This window comes from Hetaerina americana, unplaced genomic scaffold (genome assembly GCF_022747635.1).
Source record: "Hetaerina americana unplaced genomic scaffold, ioHetAmer1.1.p SCAF_8, whole genome shotgun sequence".
In the NCBI taxonomy this organism is placed as follows: domain Eukaryota; kingdom Metazoa; phylum Arthropoda; class Insecta; order Odonata; family Calopterygidae; genus Hetaerina; species Hetaerina americana.
The window spans coordinates 49,686,007-49,708,216 of NW_027287427.1; the positions used below are offsets into that span (position 1 = coordinate 49,686,007).

Below are 22,210 nucleotides of genomic sequence, written 5' to 3' on the forward strand. Positions count from 1 at the left end.
TCAAGTTTAATTATATTTATATATGATCTTCGCAGATGCTTTAAGATTAATGCAGCTACATAGCTTCAGGATCTTGTTTCCTTACTTAATCCAAGTAAAAATCTTCAAAGAATTTTGGAATCATGAAACCCAGAGAAGGAGCCATTGTAAGCTTTACCCAGTTCAAAAATGTTTCATGAGTCCAGAGGGATGCACTGTGGTGTTCACAGGCCATCCAAAGCCTTTATAAACACGACACAATACCAAAACTAATGGCCACAAAAGCCCTAATCCAAGCAAGAATAAGAATTGTAGACTTTAGGCAGTTAAATATTCTTTGTTAGTTTTTATTAAATTTTTCGATGGCAATGTACTAACCTGTAGGGTTTACTCTCACTTCAAAATCATCTGTGGGTAATAATTCACCATGGGTGACTCCATCAAATAGTTCCTAAAAAGAGATTGGACTTGAATTAAATACCTTTGTGAGTATTAGAAAACAATTCAAAATAACTAGGAAAATATCAGAAAATGAGACTATTATAAAAAATAATAAAGGTTTCCTGGGAGCTCACAGCTTTTAGATTACAAGCCTTTATTTTATTAGTAACTGAGAATTATGCATCATGACAGGTGGCACGCACAAGAGAAGTGGATGTAAATCAATAGCAGAAGTGACACGCTGAATAGTGAATCAGCATGTCTAATTTTAGTAATGGAATTTGATAGAGATGCTGAAGAAATTAAAGAAGAGACATAGCAAGGATTGTGCCTTGTAATAAATTACACTTGCAGCTGAGTAAACTACATTAGTCTGTGCCTGAGACATTCTTTTGCTGATTGTTTCTTTGGCTTTTCATTTAGACACAAGATAATGTAAAAATTTGGGAAAAATGAGATTTGGAGTTACATAGTAATGATAAATATTAATAGAAACTACAGAAAGATGTATCAAATTCAACTCACTTCAAATGCATATCCAGCAGGGTTTGTCAAACCTAGAAGCTCTAGGAGGACAGATATTTTGAATGGTGTACCATCAGTACGGCGACTTAGAACAACAACTGCATAGGAAGACTGGTTATTTTGAACTGGCATCACAGGTCGAGTCCAAACCTCAACATTGTTATTCTACAGATATTACAAAAATTATGTGTGTGTCATTATTATAGCAAGCATTTGTTAGCATCTTTTTCATAGATAAAAACTTGACTCTTGAAAAACATTCTGATATAATATTCATTTGCACAAGTTGATATCATATTATAGATATTCTTAAATGATTTTAAAAATATTTATAAAAGGTATAAAAATGTTTCTGAATTTTAAAAAGTTTTGGAAAATCTGGATTAGTACTTCATAACTATTAAAAAGGAAACAGAGCTTTTTTATGATTATGGGCATGCACAGGTACCTGTACTCGAATTTTTAAATCGATGCAACGGTGGCATCAATAATTGAAAAAGTACTAATAGCCTGCCTCTGATATTAAAATCGGTTCCGAATTCATCATCAGTTTCATGCACAAACTGTTCTTTTCCAAGTTGAAATGTTGCTTGTCCAAAATTACCTATCACACATTAGAGCTCTGCAAACTTTTCCATATCTGCTGACACACCTCAAATACATCATTATTTCAGACTCTCATGACATTTTTTTGCAGTATTTATACAATTTATGCCATTTTATTTTTCAGATATTGATATTTTAATTGCTTTTTAGTCTTATTTCTGGGAATACATCAAATTAAATACTCAATTAATACAAGTTGAAATATAATTATCACAATAATATTTGTTTAATGTTAACATGACCAATAGTTTGCTAGAATTGTACAGGCATTCCTGTTCTTAGTGCCCCTAAATGATTGCCTTGGTTTATCTAATGGTCGTTTAACTGTATGTAGGTATTTTTTTAAAACAAAAACATGAAAAACCACTTAACAAAAAATCTGATACAAAATTACCATAAGACTTACTAGGATTCTGAAATTAAATACTACACAAATTAAGGACTGAGAAAGAACACTCTTGAACAGTCATAGATTCAATGCAATTATAGAAATGACTACAAATTTTTGCCTGCATCCCACTTCCACATGGATTTTTCACACTTTGTCAGTCATGTGTTCAGGGCGAGGGGCTCTCCCATTCCTTCTACATTGACTGATCCACACTTTATTTGCCCACCATTCAACAACAAGGGGTAATGACTCCTCCAATTAAACCAAGACCATGAGTAAATAAATTTTGTGAAACAACGGATTGCCTATGATTCTATTGACTTTGAATCAATTACTCACTGCTATATGAGAGGTCTGTCCGGAAAGAATCCACCCTAGCAATATTTTGAGAAAAATAGCCTAAATAGAACAACGAGGCCTTGGTCCCCTTCCACTGTTTGGAAAGATTGGACTTTTGTCTCAGGGTTATAGGCCGAGACCCATGAAACATCTCCAGTTATGACCTTTTTTAGAAAACCTGGGTCACTGCTTGCGGTTTGGAGCAGGTCTCCTGCAAATGTAGCACAAAATTCTTGACATTGACGGGATAGAAGAGAATGTGACGAGCCAGCTGATAACCATTTTGGAAAAGGACTTTGCTGATTGTTTTGAAAAGTGAAAGAGATACTGCTATCAGTGCATGAGCTCCCAATGAGAGTTTTTTGAGGGGACTAAGGCCTCATTGTTCTGAGTTGCCTATTTTTCTCAAAATATTGTATGGCGGGATACCAACCGGACAGACTGCATAATTGAGATGATTAATTGAGCTGTCATTGTTTATAGAGGACAACTGAAGTCTGTTGCTACATGGAAGATTAACAACAACAATAATAATACAATGATAATAAAGAGGAAAGATAATTCAAACCAATTCTGAGAATTATGACATAAAAAAATTAAAATGCTTTTTAAATATTATACATAAAATCTGAGAGAAACTAAAAATTATCACCTGGTAAACTCTTCGGCCTTGAATACCAAGTGGGTCCTGATTCACTGCTATTACTTTTTTGTTTTGCAGAATGGCTTTGAACTCAGGGTCAATATTTCGGAGATCATTGGACATAATTAGTGGTGATGCCATTACTGACCACATAGCCATTTGAGCTTTGCTTTGATCCTTACTCAAGCCGAAATTTCCAATGATCAGCTGAAATGTGAATTATAGAGAGTCAATTTCCAGTGCTTCAAAAATTATCTAAACAGAACATTTAGGTACTCTGTTTTGAAAATGTAAAAACCTATTAAAAGCATTTATATTCAAGCATTAAATAATTTATTTCTCAAAATTTACTTTCTGTAAATTATTAAATTAACATAATTTGGTATTATTTATTCATCTTCTGCAGCGACTGCATTTATAATACAAAGAGAGATTCTTCTACACTTGGATCTCTCAAAAATATGATGATATATCACTTAGGTAAATGAAAATGAAAAATAAATAGAATATCTAATGAATTAGTCCAACTTTCCCAAAGGTTAGGAATGTGATAACACAACAATCTATGAAGATCCCATTGATAGATGGAAGTGAGGCCTTTCGACAATGGATTATTAAAAAGAGACCAAAACCACGGTGAAAAGTTCCTTTCATATTAACAAAAAAAAGGAACTTATGGAGTTAGGAGTTGGTTACTACTTAAACCTATTTAACCTCTACTTGTCTATGCATTTCCGGGTTCTTCATCCGCATCGGTTGTCTTTTGGTGACAACAGTTTTGCTGGCCATCCAGCCTGCATCTTCAGGTCAAAGGTATTTTTTGAAGCTTTCTTGTCCGCCTTATGTATGACTGGTAGTCAAGTACCCACTCTGATTGGATAGTCCTTTTCCACGCACTGTTCAATGGATATCCATCGTCCCTGTTGATATTTTGTGGTCTTTTTAGGATGTCAAGTCCCTCGATTATTTTCGCTTCCTCGAAATCGATGGCATGTCCCGGCTAACTCCAAGCATGCTTGGCAATGGCTGAGAAGTTAAATTGTTTCTCTTATGCTGCCCTGTTATGCTCTTTAATCCTTGTTGGGAGTGATCGGCAGGTTTCCCCAACGTACGATCTGCTGCAGGAGCATGGCACTGTGTATATGCCTTCTGATAACTCCTCAGGGATGTTGTCATTTGGTCTATGCAAGAGACTGTTCATTTTGGTCACGGTGCTGAACCTTGTCACCGCATCATGTTTGTATAGGATCCTGGCTATCCTTTCGGAAGTCCCCGCCACATATGGACTGGTGTCTTGCACCCTTGGTTGTGATACTTTTTCCTCTCCATTGTCATGGGTGGTCAATTGACTTAATTTCTTTTCCTCTTTCATGATCCCTTTCCCATGCATCCATTCCTACGTAGTGCAGTTGTCAGGTGTTTCAATGCTGTCTCTAAGGAGTCAGTGTCAGATTAGGTGTACGCCCACTGCATGAGAGTGAACATCAAAGCGACCTTTTAAGATAGATGGTTATGTAAGTAGGCATTGAGGTACCAGTCTGTGTGGGTGGACTTCCTGTAGGTGGCATATCCCAAGTTCCCATTTCTTTTTCTCTTTACGATGACATCTAGAAATGGTAATTTCCATGGTTTCTTTTCCCATCTCCATCGTGCACTGGATGCTACTGTGTTGTGCATTTAGGTGTCCCACGGACCTGTATAATTCATCTTCATTGTGAGGCCAGATGACAAAGGTGTTTTCTACGAATCGAAGCCAAAGCATTGGTTTCTTATCATGAGTGTTAAGTGCGTTCATCTTAAATCGCTCCATGTACTAGTTGGTTACCACTGGTGATCCCATTGCTGCTCCTGTCTGACCGTAGTAATCTCTGTTCCACAGGAAGAAAGTATTCCTTAGACAATGTTCCCCCAATTCCGGAAAGTCTCCAGGTACGCCCAATGTAGTGAATCCTCTGACGAGCTTCACAGAGTCTTGGTTAGGCACATTGGTGAATAGTGAAACCATGCCAAAACTGACCATGATGTGTTCCTTTTTTCAACTAAGTGGGCTGAGTTCTTTACATACGAGGACATTTTTCCAATGTCCATAAGACAACTGACGTGGATGGAGAACCCAGAAATGCAGAGACAAACATTTCAATGCGGTGGAAACTTTTGCATGAATCCTTTACCCTCTATTTACTTTTCTCTTTCAAACTTTTCCCCTTTCTAATCCTTCCCATTTGATAAAGCAATAGCCTTCCTTGTCCCTATGAAGTGAATGGGTAGAAGATGGACAAATAAGCTATTTTTTGTCTTTTTAAATGTGGCAGAAATACTAATGCTCCATAACTGTAGAGCCACTAATATAGAATATTAGAGAGGTTTTATTGATGCCAGCTTACCATGCTACAAATTACATGGTCCAAATTATTTGGGGAGGGCATCAATAACTAAGGCCTGGTTTTTAATGACTCGTTAAATCCAATCAAAAGTTAATGTGAACATTAACTTAACAAGGAAATTATTGACAAGTCTGATTTTATGAACAAATAAAATTGCTCACTAGCAGATGAGAACATTGTAGCAAAAGTAAAATCATCAGGCAGTTATTGAGCTGCTTAATGGTTGGTTCTGAAACTAACTACCATTCATGAAACTGAGTGTTTTCCTTAATCGGAGGTAAAATTTAACCTTCAGTTTAACAAGACATTGTTTTCCCTGGCCTAAGCAAATATCTACAGGAGAATATTATTCAACGACAATAAACAGAATCACAAAATGTCATTCCAGCACTGATAAAACCCCTGCATCGCTCAAATGATGCCATGTACCTTTGTCAACATGGTGGTACTATGTATCCTACCAGTTGCACTAGCATTGCATAAAAACACTTCGATATGGAATATTGTTAATTACTGCAACTCTTAAATATTTTGATGAGTTATAAATCTATGATAAATGATTGATTAAAAGTAATTTCCCAAAATGACTATTACAATAAGCTGTGTCAATATGACAAAAAATTGTGCAAAAGCAGCCACAGTAACCTAATGAGTCAACTGAAGCTAATGAGAGCACTAGGATCCATCCAAGTAAAAGGACTTTATTCATCAAATTATTCACCATGATTCTCTATTTTTATCTATGAAATTCTCAATTTCACTCAATAGAAAATTTGACCAGCACTTGATTTTTGGTTAGATTTTAAGAAGAGATAAAACTTTGAAACCATCCCCTATACCCGTTGTGTGTGGGAGGGGATTTAGAACCATGTACCTATTGGCATTGAAATCTATGGAATGCAGCACAGTAAATGTCATACCATATCTGGATCATTCCAATGACCAGGACCAGCATGAGGAATTATTTCATCTTGTTTGCTGGCATAGTAGTCAATAATGCTTAGAATATCATCCCAGGAGTCTTGAATATCACCATAATTTCTCCATAAGTTACAGGTTTTGATGATAGCTTCATAGTCAGGCTAAAGGAAATGGAAAAGTAGACTGATATTACTTTAAGTTGTAACTAGCCTCGTCTCACCTACCAGCCATATTATTTTTAAAATAATGCTACCTCCTCAAGACCACAAGTAAAAACTATACAATATCCACTTTAAATTTTTCATGAAATAATATATATATATATATATATATATATATATATATATATATATATATATATATATATATATATATACATATACATATATATATATTTATATATCGGTAGTCCAGTGGGTAGAGCATTGGACTGCTGACCGGAGGGTCCCGGGTTTGATTCCCGGGCAAGGCACTCTGGGCACCTGCAGCTCCACCCAAGCTGAAGTGATTTTTCAGGTACCAGGTCTTCCTGGGAAACCATAACGGGCACAGGGAAAGGAACTGGCCCCCCTACCCTGATGTGTGAATTTTCACACACCATATAGGGCTTAGTACTGGGTGATCTCTACCACCACCTACTAAACCGACCTTCGGGTTGATTACTGTGTTGATGGTGAATATATATATATATATATATTATTTTATATATATATATATATATATATATATATATATATATATATATATATATATATATATATATATATATATATATATATATATATATATATATAATTAAAATAAATGCAGGAGAAGCTGCCACAGATATTCAAGAAGTTCTCTCGGGTTTCCCACCGGGTCAGGTTGCAGTACACCGACGTTTCGAAGGCTGACTCTGCCATCGTCTTCAGGGTGAAGTCCTGACCCGGTGGGAAACCCGAGAGAACTTCTTGAATACCATACGCCGGGAAAACCTGAGATCCTTCACTGCCACAGATACTTTACAGGAGTCATCTGCTGGGATTTACTGGCATTTCTGCATTTACTATGTAATTTTCTCAATGTATGAAATAGTATTTTCGTACTTTTTTTGCTAAAAGTAGTGGTTCAATATCTATTGTTAATATATTCCAAGTTTTAAACTGGAAAGGTGAAACTATCGATAATGCTATATGCTTTAAGGTATGCATAACCAGTAGAGGATAACCATGTTACAAGCCTACATGGCGAAAAGTTTAATTGCTACATTATTGCCAGACAACCAATATTAAAATTAAAAATTATTGTAAAATGTAATAAATATATGCTGAGAGCTCGGTACGAATTGAATATGTTTGGGTTTCACAATGTCAACTTGCTACAGTCCATCCTTACCTAGCTGTGGCTCTGAATTTATTTACTGGATAGGAACCTCTTTTCTTTGATTTTTCAAATTATTTTTGGGTTACTATAATCAGCAGATAATTGGGACCACTGATAACTAATTGGTAGATATGGGAGTGTGATCTTATTTATCTACAAAAAATTGCAGCAACTCCCGAGTGACAGTAAGTTACTTGGAATAAATAGCCAAATAATGTGAAAGTAAATATTGTGGAATCAATAAGGGAAACATGTCTTTGCAAATATATTTCAGTACATGCAGTTTCAGGGTAGGTACACACAACATAATACATCAAATATGGAGGGTTTACATTATAAATTTCCCTCCCCATGGACTACAATCTTGACATGATGGAAAGGCTTGTGTTGATGACGATTAGAATTTTGCTGGTGGGAGAGAAATGCATAATTGCTCCTGGTATGGTCACCCATGACAGATAGGTTATAGGGTAGAAGCCAGGCAAAAGACAGCCCAGTGTCTGTTCCTCAGTGAGGCAGCTGCAAAAGTGTCTGACCCCAGTAAGGTGGTCATTTTAGTGTTGGTGTCACATTAAAAAAAATATTGAGGAAGGCAACAGGAGGCTACCTCCGCTAATTTTCCCATGAAATATTGATGGGTTATTTCAAAGTAAGAGTCCTGGAAAATGCACAACTCAGCCCAATGGGCTACTTAACAGTGGGAGAGGCAGGGCTTCTCAGGTCATCATATTACGAAATACCAACAAAGCAAAATCAACAGCAGCAGCACAGAAGATACAGAAGAGGACTAAACCAGTTGGAATAGGGGCTGCAAGTGCTAGTATGATGTTTAGGACTGGGAAAATTTAATATATAAAGTGGGATGTGGACAAAAGAAGTATACATATTTTATAGCTGTTGAAGAATAGTTTGAATAATAGCCAGGATTACAAGGAGCTATAGTTTGAGTAATTTACATGAGAGAGGAAGGAAACCAGCAATGGGTGGCATTAGCATTGGGCAAAATGTTTGGAAAAAGCAGCAGCTGAGTGAGAGAATATTATTAGTCAAGGTTACAGTTGAACCAGTAAATTTGTTCATTATTTAGGTCTACATGCCACCAATTAAACATAAGGAAGAAGAAGTGAACGGGATATGTGAACAATTAGTGGACATAATTGTGCTAGAAGTCCCTTGCTAGAAATCCATATTATTTTAAAGCGAGCTTAAAAATATTTACCCAAGTTATAAAGTAATACAATCAACAATTAGAGGGTGTTTTTGGGTAATTCTATACATATCATTCATCTCAGTACATACTGCCAGGTACCATACATCCCATACATACATGTGTGTCTTGTTGTGGTGTAGCTTGTATACACTGCAGGGGCTAGTGAAGGAAAGTGATGGAGAAGATAAGATTGGTGAGAAATAGTAAGAAGAAAGTGTTGGATATGTAAATCTTGTTTATGAAATGATTGAATTTAACAAAGACACACATCAATAAACAAAATAACTTCTCAGTGAGACCACATACATAAAGCCATACAGTATTTTTATTATATATTTTGTGCACTTATTATTACACAACATCAATGTAATTTTACTCCTAAAATAATGAAATATAGTAAGTAATTTTGAAATTTGACATTCACTTGCCTTAATGCCATTAAATTCCTGGTATACAGGCCAGCTACAGGAATATACCATAGGTCTTCCAGTTCTATTTAAATAGTCTCCAAATGCTGGATAACCTGTAATTTTTATGTTATCTCTCAACAATGTTACATTAACATATTTCCTGATAAATTACAATGCAAGATTAAGGAAGTTTTAACTTTAGGACCAAATGGGGAAATATTCAGTTCCTAATGGCAATTTACGCCATTCACGACCTAGTACAATGAATAAATTAAGTTTATATTGCATTACTGTATTGCTTCTCCAGTTAGATATCAGTAAAAGAAGCTAAAGAGTCTGTAGCAAACATAGTGTGTAAATTTAACATTGAAATTCATCTTCAATGTTTCATGCTGCACATGCATAATTCATAAAAGATTACCTCAGTACACTAAAAAAAGGCAAAGGACTTCATAATTTTAGAACAAATCAAAAGAGCAAAGAAGCAGTTTTATTTTAACTTTAAATATAAAAGTTGCCTGGAAAAGCATTTAAAAGAATTAATAAGTTTATATTTACCTATGTCCATGTCATGCAGCTGGGCATAGCAGCCATCTAGTTTAACATAATCCACACCCCAACTTGCAAAAGTATTGGCATCATCCTCCATGTGACCGATTATTCCAGGAAAACCAGCACATGTATTGGTGCCATAATCTTCATAGAGACCAAATTTCAAGCCTTTTGAATGAATCTGAAATGCAAGAGACAGAGATTCATATTAACCCTTTTAGTACCAGCTTCTTTTCCATGGCATATGTGAAATATTCCAGGGTTGTTTGGATGAATTTGTTGGTGTGGACTTAATGAGAATGCATTTGAACTAATACTTTTATGTACACTTTGAAATACATACAGGTACAATAAAAAAATTCATCTGAGTTATTATCTCTTATACCTATTTGGAAAAAATACCAAAAGCTTATTTTTGAAAAATTCCAACTTTTACTTTTAGTTTAGGAAATTCGTTCTCAATATTTTTTTTACATTGATAACTTTGTCAGAATTAATTTCTGCTACTACTACTTAGCTCACAAAAAAATTTAATACTTTTGACATTATTATTTAAATTATTACATTGAATACACTAAAATATGTACTCAAGTCCCACTAACATAATCTAAATATCACACTTATGTTCCGGATAACATGCACCTTGAAGACTTTTTCACAATTATTGCATATTATATGTTTGCCTTTCCCTATTTCACTATTTTGCTGCACACACACAGTCCTCCATTTTTTCAGGTATTTTTTTTATGGCTTCTTGCCTTGTCTGACACGTTCCTCCAATAGACCACACTTGTTATTTTTCTCTGGGAACCATTCATTTACGAGATCTTTGACAATGCTAAAAGTACGAGGGTCATCCGGAAAGTAGTACCCGTTCGTGCCGCATGAAGTGCTGACGACGCGAGTAGCCGCTGGACGAGGTCAGATAGCTTCAGTGGCTTGTCTGCCTTCTCTGAGCCAAGTTGCGTGACGCTAGCATTGCCTGTGTTGTTTCTGTGATTGTTTACAATGTTTAAAAAAATTGAGAACGCCGCCAGTTGTGAAGTGAGGGCAGTGATTAAATTCCTCAATGCAAGAAACGTTCGCCCATGTGATATTCATCGCCAATTAAAGGAGGTGTATGGAGACAATGTAATGGACGAGTCGTCTGTTCGGCGGTGGTGTCGCAACTTCAACATGGGGAGGGGGAACACACACGACGATGAGCGTTCGGGGAGACCGTCTGTCATTACAGACCAACTGGTGAGCTCAGTTGACGAATTCGTGAGGAACGATCGGCGCGTCACAATTGATGACATCTGTGAGCATTTTCCCAATATTTCTCGAACAATTGTTCATGAAATTGTTAAACACCATCTGCATTATGCAAAAATTTGTGCAAGATGGGTCCCTCGCGTATCTCAATGAGCTGGCGGCGAAGGACTATGCAGCAGGAATACAGAAACTTGTCACACGTTATGACAAATGCCTTAATTTGCTTGGAGATTATGTTGAGAAGTAGTTTAAAGTATCCTCTTTCAAATAAAATTTTTTATGTTTGTTAATATTTACTTTTGTGTCTTTATTTCACGAACGGGTACTACTTTCCGGATGACCCTCGTACAATGCAAACGAGCCATAGGGTTTTTCTCAGATGGGAGGTTTTCTTTGTTAACTAAATAGCTGTTGAGGATTATTAGTGAAAATGTGATGAAGCATATTTTTTCCAGTGATTCACTGCACGTCTCTCATCAAGATGCGTACAGCATTACATATATCAGATCTCTCAATTCCACTCTCGTAATCTTTATAGGATTGTATAATTGATAGTTTTCCTAACACATTATTCTTACCTTTATGTTTGAGTGAGTGAATTGGCGGATAATAAGATTACTGGAAAACGTTGTGACTTTTTCTTATGCACGGTAGCACCGAGAATAGGACCTTGGCAGAATAGGACCCTTCTTTCCTACAGCTAATTTTTTTGTCAGTTGTTTGGGCACAAATTCCCTACTTAACAATTGATACAAGTAATGTAACAACCTAGCTCATGCAAGTGATTTGCCAGCCACACATTCAGACACAAAAAAATTATCCACAAAAATATGATTTTCTTTTCTTAGGCAGTTCCCCATTTTCAATAATGTCATCACACAATATCCAAATATTATACCCCACCGATTGTGGGACTTATTTGGTAGATACGACAAGAGTTGTGCATGGTTATTTGTCCCAACCAAGCTATCATCAACACTCAACTGCATATGTGAAGTGTACTGGTGTCTGAACAAGATATTGGCATGGACAATGATGATGTCAATGAGTGTGTTATAGTCCTGCGGAACCTTGCTGAACGAGCACCTCGTACAGTGAGTAATTTGCACAACAAGCAAAACTATTGATCCCGAAAACAACTCACTTAACAAGCAACTTTTCACATAATGAGTGATGAAGAGAGGGGAATTCCCATACTCTTTGTGCATCTGCAACTGGAGTTTGTCTCTAGCAGTCGTTCTGCTAACATCTTGGCATCGATAGTGGTCACGTTTTTCCAAAATTGTGTTCAAGCATATTATTAGTGATTTTTTATGCAAATTTTAATAATATTTTGGGCATAGTTTTAAAATTGACCCCAAAACAAATATCTGTAAGAAGAAAGCCATCTGAGAATAAAAATAACAGTAGAAATGAAAAGTAAAAGAAATGAAAATGGGGATCAAAATGTGAGCGTGGCTGACATAGTACACACATCAACAATCAGCCATCATTAACAATTGGCCTTTTCTTAAAGAACACAAACAAGACTAAGGAGAGAGGTGCTTTAAATTGAGTGACAAGTGTATCTATGCAACATTTACATATTCTCAACAATGTTGAAAAGTTTCTACTCATATGCATAAACAAAAAGCAATTGCAAAGCTGCACCCTTAACAAGAATATAATTAGCGTAAAGGGGAAAGTGATTTTCGCCGATCTCATTAATAAGATGTCAGGATCATCAAAGGCAGAATATTAAAGGAGGGTTCAAGAAATTAACGAGAAGAACTCAGCAAGTTCTGAGTCAAAGGCAGCAGGGTAATTCATTGGTGACTTCAAAAATCTTAAAGATTCTAAGGGTTACCAGCCACAACATTTTTAATTGTAACAAGACAGGTATCTTCTGGAAGAAAATACTGAAGAAAACCTACATTTCTACATGTAACAGTAGATGAGAAAGCATTGCCCAACCATAAGGCTATGGAAGGCTGTCTCATGCTACTATTTTGCACAAATGCGAGTGGCGATTTGAAAATTAAAACCCCCGCTTGTTTATCATTCAGAAACTCCACAAGCCTTTGAGAAGTGTTTAGTCCAAAACAGCAGGTTAATTGTGATATGGAGGTCAAAGGAAACTTTTGTATCATACCGTATGCATATGAGGCATCGCCCTAATAAGGCAGTGGTGCCATAGATTTATTTGGAGATTGTTCTGAGTTGCATTTTTACCGAATTTTGAAGCATCGGCAAAACGAAATGTTTCCTATAGGGAATCTATATATGCTATCCTATAGGAAAGTGAATTTAGTATGAATCATAAATAATTAACAATTCATTTCAATTATATTATGCTTTTACAAACCAAGTTTGCATTCCCAGTTGCTTCATTCTGCAATTTCTGTAAAAGTGAACGTGATCCATGATTCTAAACAATATGCACATAATTTTCTTTGAATAAACCTTGTATATAATTATTTTTTATTGGAACTGGAACTCATTATCCTATTTAACATTAATTTACATACAAAAAGTTATTTCACTAAACAAGTGTGTCACTTAATGAGAAAAATCGTGAAACAGTTAATGCACGTATTATGAGGTTCCACTGTAAAATTACTCGGGAAGAAACAAAATCGGTGGAAAAAATTACCCTGTCATGTATAATGATGAGTTTTTAGAAAGCAAATTCCACACTTCCATTAAGGGTAAAGTTTCATGGCATGTATTGGTGTATGCATTCAATTTAGCTTACATAATTGGAGAGATCCAACATTCCATGAGGAAACCGACTGGCATCAGGCTGAAGTTTTCCATCAGCATCCCTGTTATATGCCAGCCAACAGTCATCAATTATGACATACTCATAGCCAACATCAGCGTAACCTTCAGAGGCAAGAGCATCTGCCATATCTCGAAAGAGTTTGTCACTTTTAAAAGAACAGAAAGAATATATGAGCAGTGAGATACTAATTTGCAAAACTAATGTGCTGTGGGAGCTTTGGCTTTGTGAAATACCATCTTAATAATTATTATTAGCAGTAACCAAACAGATTAGGATAGGTTCCTGATTCATCCTGACACTACACACCGCTGCAATTCTATGCCCTGACTAATATGACACAAAAAATTACTAAGCCCCATACTAAATATTAAATTAATTCATTCTTCGGCTCTTCATACTTTCTACCTTCTGTAATTCTATGCAAAATGCTTACTCTTTTCCTCTCTTTACTTTACTCTTCCTGAAATTTTCACCTTTACTGCCACTTTCAAAATCTCATCGCCTTCTTCGAAATTCTCTCAAAAGCCATCTCTCTTCCTTTTTCATACATAGAATTTCATTGATTGTTTTCGTTTCAGTCCATTTTATATCACGCCAACATCTCACAAGCCTCTGATCTACACTTGTTCTCTTGCCCCAGTGGCTATGTTTCTAAGTAATACCAACTATTATCCATACTAAAGTTTTCACTAGTATTTTCTTTACATCTTTGCTAAAATTGTCTGTCATCAACTCTTGCCTCTTTGTAAAAGCTTCTTTACCTATTGCAATTATTCTTTAAATGTCCCTACTACTCTGGCCACCATCCCCAAAGCACTTATAAAAAAGGTGAATTGCTTTACCTGTTTTAGTTTATGTCTCTCAACTTAAATATTAATCTTAGCCATCCTTTTTTTGAGAATTTCATTACTTTTATTTCCTCTATGACCAATGCTCCTTTCATACCTATCATGCTGATTCTGTAATGCACGAAATGATGATTGGAACCCTCATGACTGCTGACTAATACTTGATTATATGCTAATCTAATTGATCTGATGAGCTCTCAAACTACTTTCACTTCATTTGAATGAAAATACTTTGTAACTTCCACACAAACTTCCAACTACTTTCACTTCTGTCACCAGGACTTACCTCCTTTACGATTTTCTATGCATATATATTTTAAATTTGACACGAGGGAACCAGAAGAGATTGTAATAATTACCTTGTCATGTATAATGCTAAGTTAATAAAATAAGAATTCCATGCTGTGATTAAGTGTAAAATTTCATGGCATACATAGAGCACACAATCATTTTCACTTACATAACTGGAGAGCTCCAACATTCCATGAGGAAACTGACTAGCACCAGGTTGAAGTTATAACCTCTTCCTACAACATTTTCATTTTTCCCAGTCTCCATAAACTCTCTATATCCTCACACAACTTTTTCAACTATGTTTCCTTTAGTCTATTAGTTTCTCACAGTTCATTGCTTAGCTCTTTGTACTTTCTTATCCCTATATTTCTGTTCTCATCCTTCCATTTCTTCTTTCATAATTCTTTCTAATAATTTCCTCTGCAAAGCATGAATTCATTAACTTTTTCATTCCATTGTTTTTATTGTTTCATTCACTACTTTCTTTTTCCTTGTTTGGTATGTTCCCATTTTTTTCTGATGTACCAGTGCCCTTATCCTTCTTTATAGTTTAGTCAACTACCTCTGATATTTCTTTCCTTCCACTCTAGTTAAGGATTTTACACTACATTTTCTTATACTTATTCCTCATCTCATTCTCAAAAAAAATAAAACTGATATCTAGCTTTATATCCTGGGATTATTCATGAGCATCTGCATCAATGCTGATCTTTAAATCTAGTGTTTGTTATAATAAAACTCTCTCCCAGATAGTTTTCTACCTCCACCTAGCATCACATTCCAATCCTCTGCCACAATCAAGTATTTCCTACAGGTGCATTTATAATAATTTTATCTAACTGATCCCATAAATTATCTCCTCCTTCCCTCCATGACTGCTGGTGTCCTGAGTGCTTATCCTTAAAAATCACCGGAAATATTTCACACTTTACAGATTTATTTTCAGCATATAAGTGAATAGTAAATATGCCAGTGGCAGCACTGTTGAGATTGGCACCAGTAATAATATTGGGCATACTAATGGATTTACTGTATTCTCTCTGAAACCAATCAAACCTAAACAGGAGGTAAAAGAAAACCTCCTTTGACGAATATGTAAAAAATTTGAAAATTTACCTTATGCATTCATCTGGAAATTGCATGCAGTCTGTGGTGCACCGAAACCTTTCCCATGACAACCAGCCCATGGGTGGAGTTCTCGCAAGACCATTTTCTAACCCAATGGCTCCAGAGACCACAAGCAGCAATAATAATAACTGAGATAATTTAACAAACATCATGAGGCTCTGTAAAATAAAATTCAATTTTAGATAAGTATAATAATTCCTCTTGTTATAGGATGTTAATTATCAGTTCCTTTATATTGTTATTACAAAGATGTATTTCAAAAAATACTTTGCATGATCAGGATTTAGAAAGTTTTAACTATATAATATAAGGCTCACCACAGGTATGATGATGGCATAAAAAATTAAAAGACACAATATTGTTTTTTTAAATATTTTGGCGGCACAACCACCTTTGTCAATGGAAGGAATAAGGCTAATCTAACTCACACAACTGTTTTTTTAGTGCTTTATGCCATGGTCACACCTTCGACTAAACTTATATTAACTTTTGTGAAAATTTTTGCCAATATACAAAATCTGTCCCAAGAGTAGTAGGACTTCTTTTTTCCCAGATAGATGGATGGTGGTTTGCTTGGGTATGAGGGGTTTCAGAAAAAGCTGGAGGCTGGTGGCAGTTGGCTCCCAGCCATTGCAGACTGTGGATCCTTCGTTTGAAAAACCTCTACAACGTGACCTCATTACACTTCAGCATGAACCAGTAATTGGAGCAGTGCTATGTCATCAAATTTTGCATGAAACTGTGAAAATACATCTACATAATACCCCGCAAGCCGCCGCAAGGGCATGTGGCGGGGAAATACAGGAAAGAGACTCATTAAATGCTCAAGGCAGCTTATGGTGATAACGCCATGGATAAATCAGGTGTTTTTGAGTGGCACTAGTTGTTTTAGGAGTGTAAAGAAGATGTTGAAGATGCTGAATGTTCAGGATGCCCTTTGATTTTAAAGAGTAACAAAAATCTTACAAGAATGAAGGTTTTGTTTAAGTGTTCACATAGTTTCTGATGAACTTGGCATCCCTAAAAGTGACTTGACTCGTGAGCAAAAACATGGGCATAAGAAAGGTGGGTGAAAGGTTGGTGCTGCGAGTGGTCTCAGAGTAACGGTCTATCTGGCCAAACACAATGTGGCAACCCTGCCTCGTTCACCCCACAGCCCTGATGTTGCCCCACCAGACTTCTTCCTCTTTCCACACCTCAAATCCATGCTGAAATGATGCCACCACGGCTGAGTGAAAATGTTACAACAGGTCATGACAAGGAAACTTACAGGTTTCCAGGCACCGCCTTCCAGAAGGCGTACAAGGTATGGAAAACCCACTGGCAACAGTGAGTGGATGCACAAGGATATTACTTTATAGATCTTTGAGTGAATGTATCAATTCAGGCAATAAATTTTTATTTAAACGACTAAGTCCTACTAATTTTGGGACAGACCTTGGTGTATATATTCAATGGACTGACTTGGATTGAATTTTATGCATAAAGAAATCACTTATTGTATTTTTCTTAATAAATTGATTTAGTGACTCATTTCAACTGCTCAAATAAAACACCAAGTTACTGCAGAAGTCAGAAAGAGATGACATTAATCTCTTTAAAATTAAAAAAATAAACTTTTACTTCTTTAAAAATAGCTAAGATAAAACTTAAAAAAAGATAAATATGTTCAGCATAAAAGTAGCTAATAAGATACACAGATTTTTCATACTCCTAACTTCAACACCACTTCATCAATTACTTACAGTTGCTCCACCTATGACCAGCTGCTACTGTTCTAAGCTCTCGTGAATCCAATAATATATACTACCAATTAAGTTCCAATCTAACCTATAAAAAAGTCTCCTGTTGGATTCATCTAAATGATTAGATTAATACTCTTGAAATCATGTATGAAGGCCACATGAATATACTCCGATAAAGAAAAATCAATGTCAATATGAGAAAAAAATAAGATTAGTATTAGGTATATCTTGAAACAAATAATCAAGATGAAAGGAATTATGACCACTTAAGAGAAGAGATTATTAGTTATATTATAACATTAAACACCATTCATAAGATAACATGCCTTATCTCACATAAGCACCTCTGATTACTTAACAGGATATCATGATGGTCACAAAAAAAATACTGATAAAATAAATGCTGATAAAAGAGATTTTTCAGGTGAGGGAAATTAATCCACACTATGAGGGAATTACCAAGATCACCTCAGCTATTCAAGTAGATGAAATCATGCCACCTCAATGATCCTCTCACATATCAAGTTACAGAGGAGAGGGTTTTTATAAAGGATAGTTTGTGAAAGGGCTGAATGAAATCCAGAAACTGGCTTGCCAATTAAAATATAAAACTTGTTGAACAAAAAATGGGCTAAGTGCCTGAGGATGGCCGAAGACAATTTTCATCAACCATGCAGTGAGTCAAGTACATGTACCATAAATATTTCATGAAATTAATAATATACGAACACTAGAGACATTAAAAGACACTAAAGATTAAAAAATGGAACATTATTGAGTAAATCCACCTTTTTTTTGGTGCTCAGAAAACTGCCTAGCAGCTTGCACTGGACTTCCAAATTTAAAATTCGTTCCCAATTTCAATGACATTGTCATGATGATAACATTTCACAGAAGTTCATTTCAATGATAAATTTTTATTTTCCCTTGAGGGGTGCTAGTTTCTACCGGAGTTGATAAGATAAGCACTGTTTACCTCAGGACAATTTTTTGGCTCCACACACCTGATGAATACAAATGTACTTCACACACATCAATCTCTTTACTTGTCCAGAGAAGATAGCAGATATTGATAACTAAATAACTAACCAAGGATTGAGACACACTAAATCATATATTTTCATGGTTTACATAAATAAGGAAAAAATTTTTCTCCACCAGCATATTCCACTGGGACTGAATGCTAGAAAAAGAAAATTTGTCGGCAATATAATCCATATCCTGAGGAGTGAAGCAGGGACAGTGGTGGGAAGGAGAGTTAAATTGGCAAACAATTAAGTTGTGGATTTTGTGAATGGTCAACATTTAGTTAGACAGTCATTTAATTGCAGTCCTTGTTAAGGGAAATTAATAATCCAGTTTAATAACATAGGATGAAAGTAAATACTACAAAAATAAAGGAAATGAGGTTAAAAAGAAATAGAAAGGCTTAAGTAATACTCTAATGCATACCCTTCACTATAAAGGTAAATTCTAACTTTTTGGGGGAATTATTTCAGGAACGTGAGCTGGACACAAGTACGATAAGTACATCGAGGGAAAAAGACTAAAAATAACTGTTATACATTTGGAAGAGATATATCCAGCTAAATCCATCACATGGTTTCATTTTCATAGTTGATTGAAGCAACCAACAATTAATTTTAAAAAATGGGAAAAAAATATTTAATGTGGTAATTAAACACTTCTATTTAAAAGGCTAAACAACAAAAGAGATCAAAGTTGAGTTGGATGAAGTTCATGGCACATCTGCTCCTGAGTTTGTGACTGTTTACAATTGGATAAATGAATTTAAATGTGGCCATACATCCACAAATATTGAACATCGTTTGGAAAGTGACTTCCTCCAAAATAATGGACAATATCAATGATATTGTTTTAAGTAGTCGACAAATCAAAGTTTGCAAAATATTTGAGGCCACGGTCATATCACAAGGTACACCGTTTTCAATTCTACATAAGAAATTGGGTAAGAAAAAAATCATGACAGGATGAGTGCCGTGTTTGTTCTCAATGGAGAATAAACACAATGGTGTGGTTGATTCAGAGGCTGGTTTGGCATTTTCTGTCGCAATCCTGGAAAGTTTCAGCACCAATACACAAATGCGGACAAAACATGCACACACAACTACACTCCAGAAACAAATGAACTGTCAAAACAGTGGGTTTCTAGAGGTGATGCAAAGAAAGTGAAGATGTTGAAATTGGCCAACAAAATGATGCCCACAGTTTTTGGGATGCAGGCAGAATCCTCCACATTTATTACTTGAAAAAGTACAAACAATATATCGAGATTTTTATGCATTGCTATTATACTAGTTGAGCAAAGGAATCAAGAAAATTGTCCTCATTGGGCAAAGAAAAATATCCTCTTCCATCAAGACAATGCAGAGGTGCTCACCTGCAACTTTTAGATAGTGCAAATTACAGAATTAAAGTTTTCATTATTACTACATCCACTATATTCACCAATTTACATTGAATAAAGTCATTGCCACCACAAATACCTGTTTGATGATCTACCAAAATCTTCATTTTTGGCTAGTTTGTATAGTTTAAAAAAATATTGGGATCATTTTATGGCCCTAAAAGGAGATGTTGAAACATTAAAAAAAATACCCAAAATAATTTGTTTGTCTAATTTTCCTTAGGATTTATTGAATGACCCATGTATTGGAGGGTTTTTTGTAGAATTTTCCAGGCCATTAGCCATGTAAATGTAAGTTGACTATGTTCTTTAGATCTGAAAATGCAATATTTAAACATCGACTATCAAAAACATATTCTTAATGGAAAGCTATACCTTCCACTGAAAGCATCCATGATAGTGAAAGGAAGGAACTGTTAGAACCATTACCAAAATCATTGTTTAATAGCATATGTGTAATTTTTTTCAGGGAGCACAAATTTTCACAACCATAATTTCCTCAGCTTTACAAATTGTGAGAGGAAATGGACTCTATATCAGGCTCCAGAAGTCAATAACCCTTCTTTTCTCAATGTGACCTCACCTGAAAAAAAGCAGTGCTAAAACAATACTCCACGTTAGCATTAAATTGAAGTTATTCACATTTATCTATTATCATAAGTATCAAATACAATTTTCACTCTGTGGCTTTTAATCCAGGATTTTCAATAATTATGTCATGTTTGAGCCCATTCATTATCATTTTTCAAGACAGAATCTCTGAAAGTTTCAATCAATCAGAATTTGTCCAGTTCACAGCCCGATATTCACAATGAGTATTCAAGTTAGGGTCCAACCAATGTGAAATAACAACACTCCTTGTTTTCATTAGTTTCCCCACTAATTATTACATGAAGACAATTTTCTTAAGTACAGTTCCGCTTACATTCTTAAAATGTTTTTCCCATATTTAGATCTGATGATATGACTCACTAAGTATTTCAATGGTCTTCTATACTAATTTTTACTTCTCTACATCTACTTAAGGGTGGATGGAGTTTTCTTGTAATGCATTACAGAGCATTTTTCAAAATGGCCAAGAGGCCCTATTCCTGATATCAAGCTCTTAGGTGGATGAAATGGCTAGAGGGGGATGGGAAGAACTGAAGATAGGAATGGAAGTCAGTGGACAATTCACAAAATTGGTCGAGTTTTTGATGATCAAGCATTAGTCTATCTGTCAGGCAAGGGGTTGCGAGAATTGGAAAGTGAGTGCCATAGATGAGGGATCAGAATGAATGGAATCAAACAAAGATAATGAAGTGTTCCAGAAAGAGAAAGGCTCAGCTAAACTTCAATATTGGAGGGCAAAAATAGATCAAGTGGAACAGTTTAACAATCAATCACACAAGTGTTTTGTTACAAAACAGTCTAAGCTGATGTTGAGTAAGGATGTCAAGAAAAGGCTCATCAAAACTTTGATGAGGAGCATAGTTTTGCATTGCACAGAAACAGTTTACATGGATTACAGCCTTTTCAATGTGTGCTTGGATGGAAAAATTTAAATGGACAGAAATTGAAACAAATAAGAAAGTCCTAGGTGTGGTGGGTCAGGAGTGAGGATTTTTGAGGGAAATCCAAAGGCAGGAAAGATGAATGTAGAGCTTTTTGATCAGCAATGGTGTGTTGAAGACAGTGATAGAGGGGAGAATTAAGCAGAAGTAGGAAAGGAATGATGGATCGAATTATTGGAGGAAGGCAGTATGTAGAATTGAAGAGAGACTCTCGTTGTACTGTTGGATATCAGGTTATGTTTTGCTAGGAGGGACAACTAAAGATATCATTGCACTATTGTAGAGGCTATGTCCATCCAAACCCTACTTGAACCGGCAGAATACTAATAATAATTTAGGAAAATGAGGATGCTGATCAGTCACAGCATTAGAATAAGTCCATTAGTTATAAATATTCGTTTGCAGAATAATGTCAAATAAACTACATGCACTA

General features: G+C 35.5%; 1 protein-coding gene across 1 annotated transcript; it reads right to left on the minus strand.

The window, feature by feature from the left end:
- Nucleotides 1-352: 352 nt before the first annotated feature.
- Nucleotides 353-16,283, minus strand: LOC139697811 (alpha-N-acetylgalactosaminidase-like). The gene is made up of 8 exons (XM_071596663.1): nucleotides 16,040-16,283; nucleotides 13,752-13,926; nucleotides 9,770-9,944; nucleotides 9,230-9,324; nucleotides 6,229-6,390; nucleotides 2,934-3,131; nucleotides 946-1,110; nucleotides 353-430 (listed from the first exon to the last, which is right to left on the minus strand). The coding sequence occupies exons 1-8, from the start codon at nucleotides 16,201-16,203 to the stop codon at nucleotides 353-355; spliced, it is 1,212 nt and encodes a 403-aa protein (XP_071452764.1). The 5' UTR covers nucleotides 16,204-16,283.
- Between the last annotated feature and the right edge of the window lie 5,927 nt (nucleotides 16,284-22,210).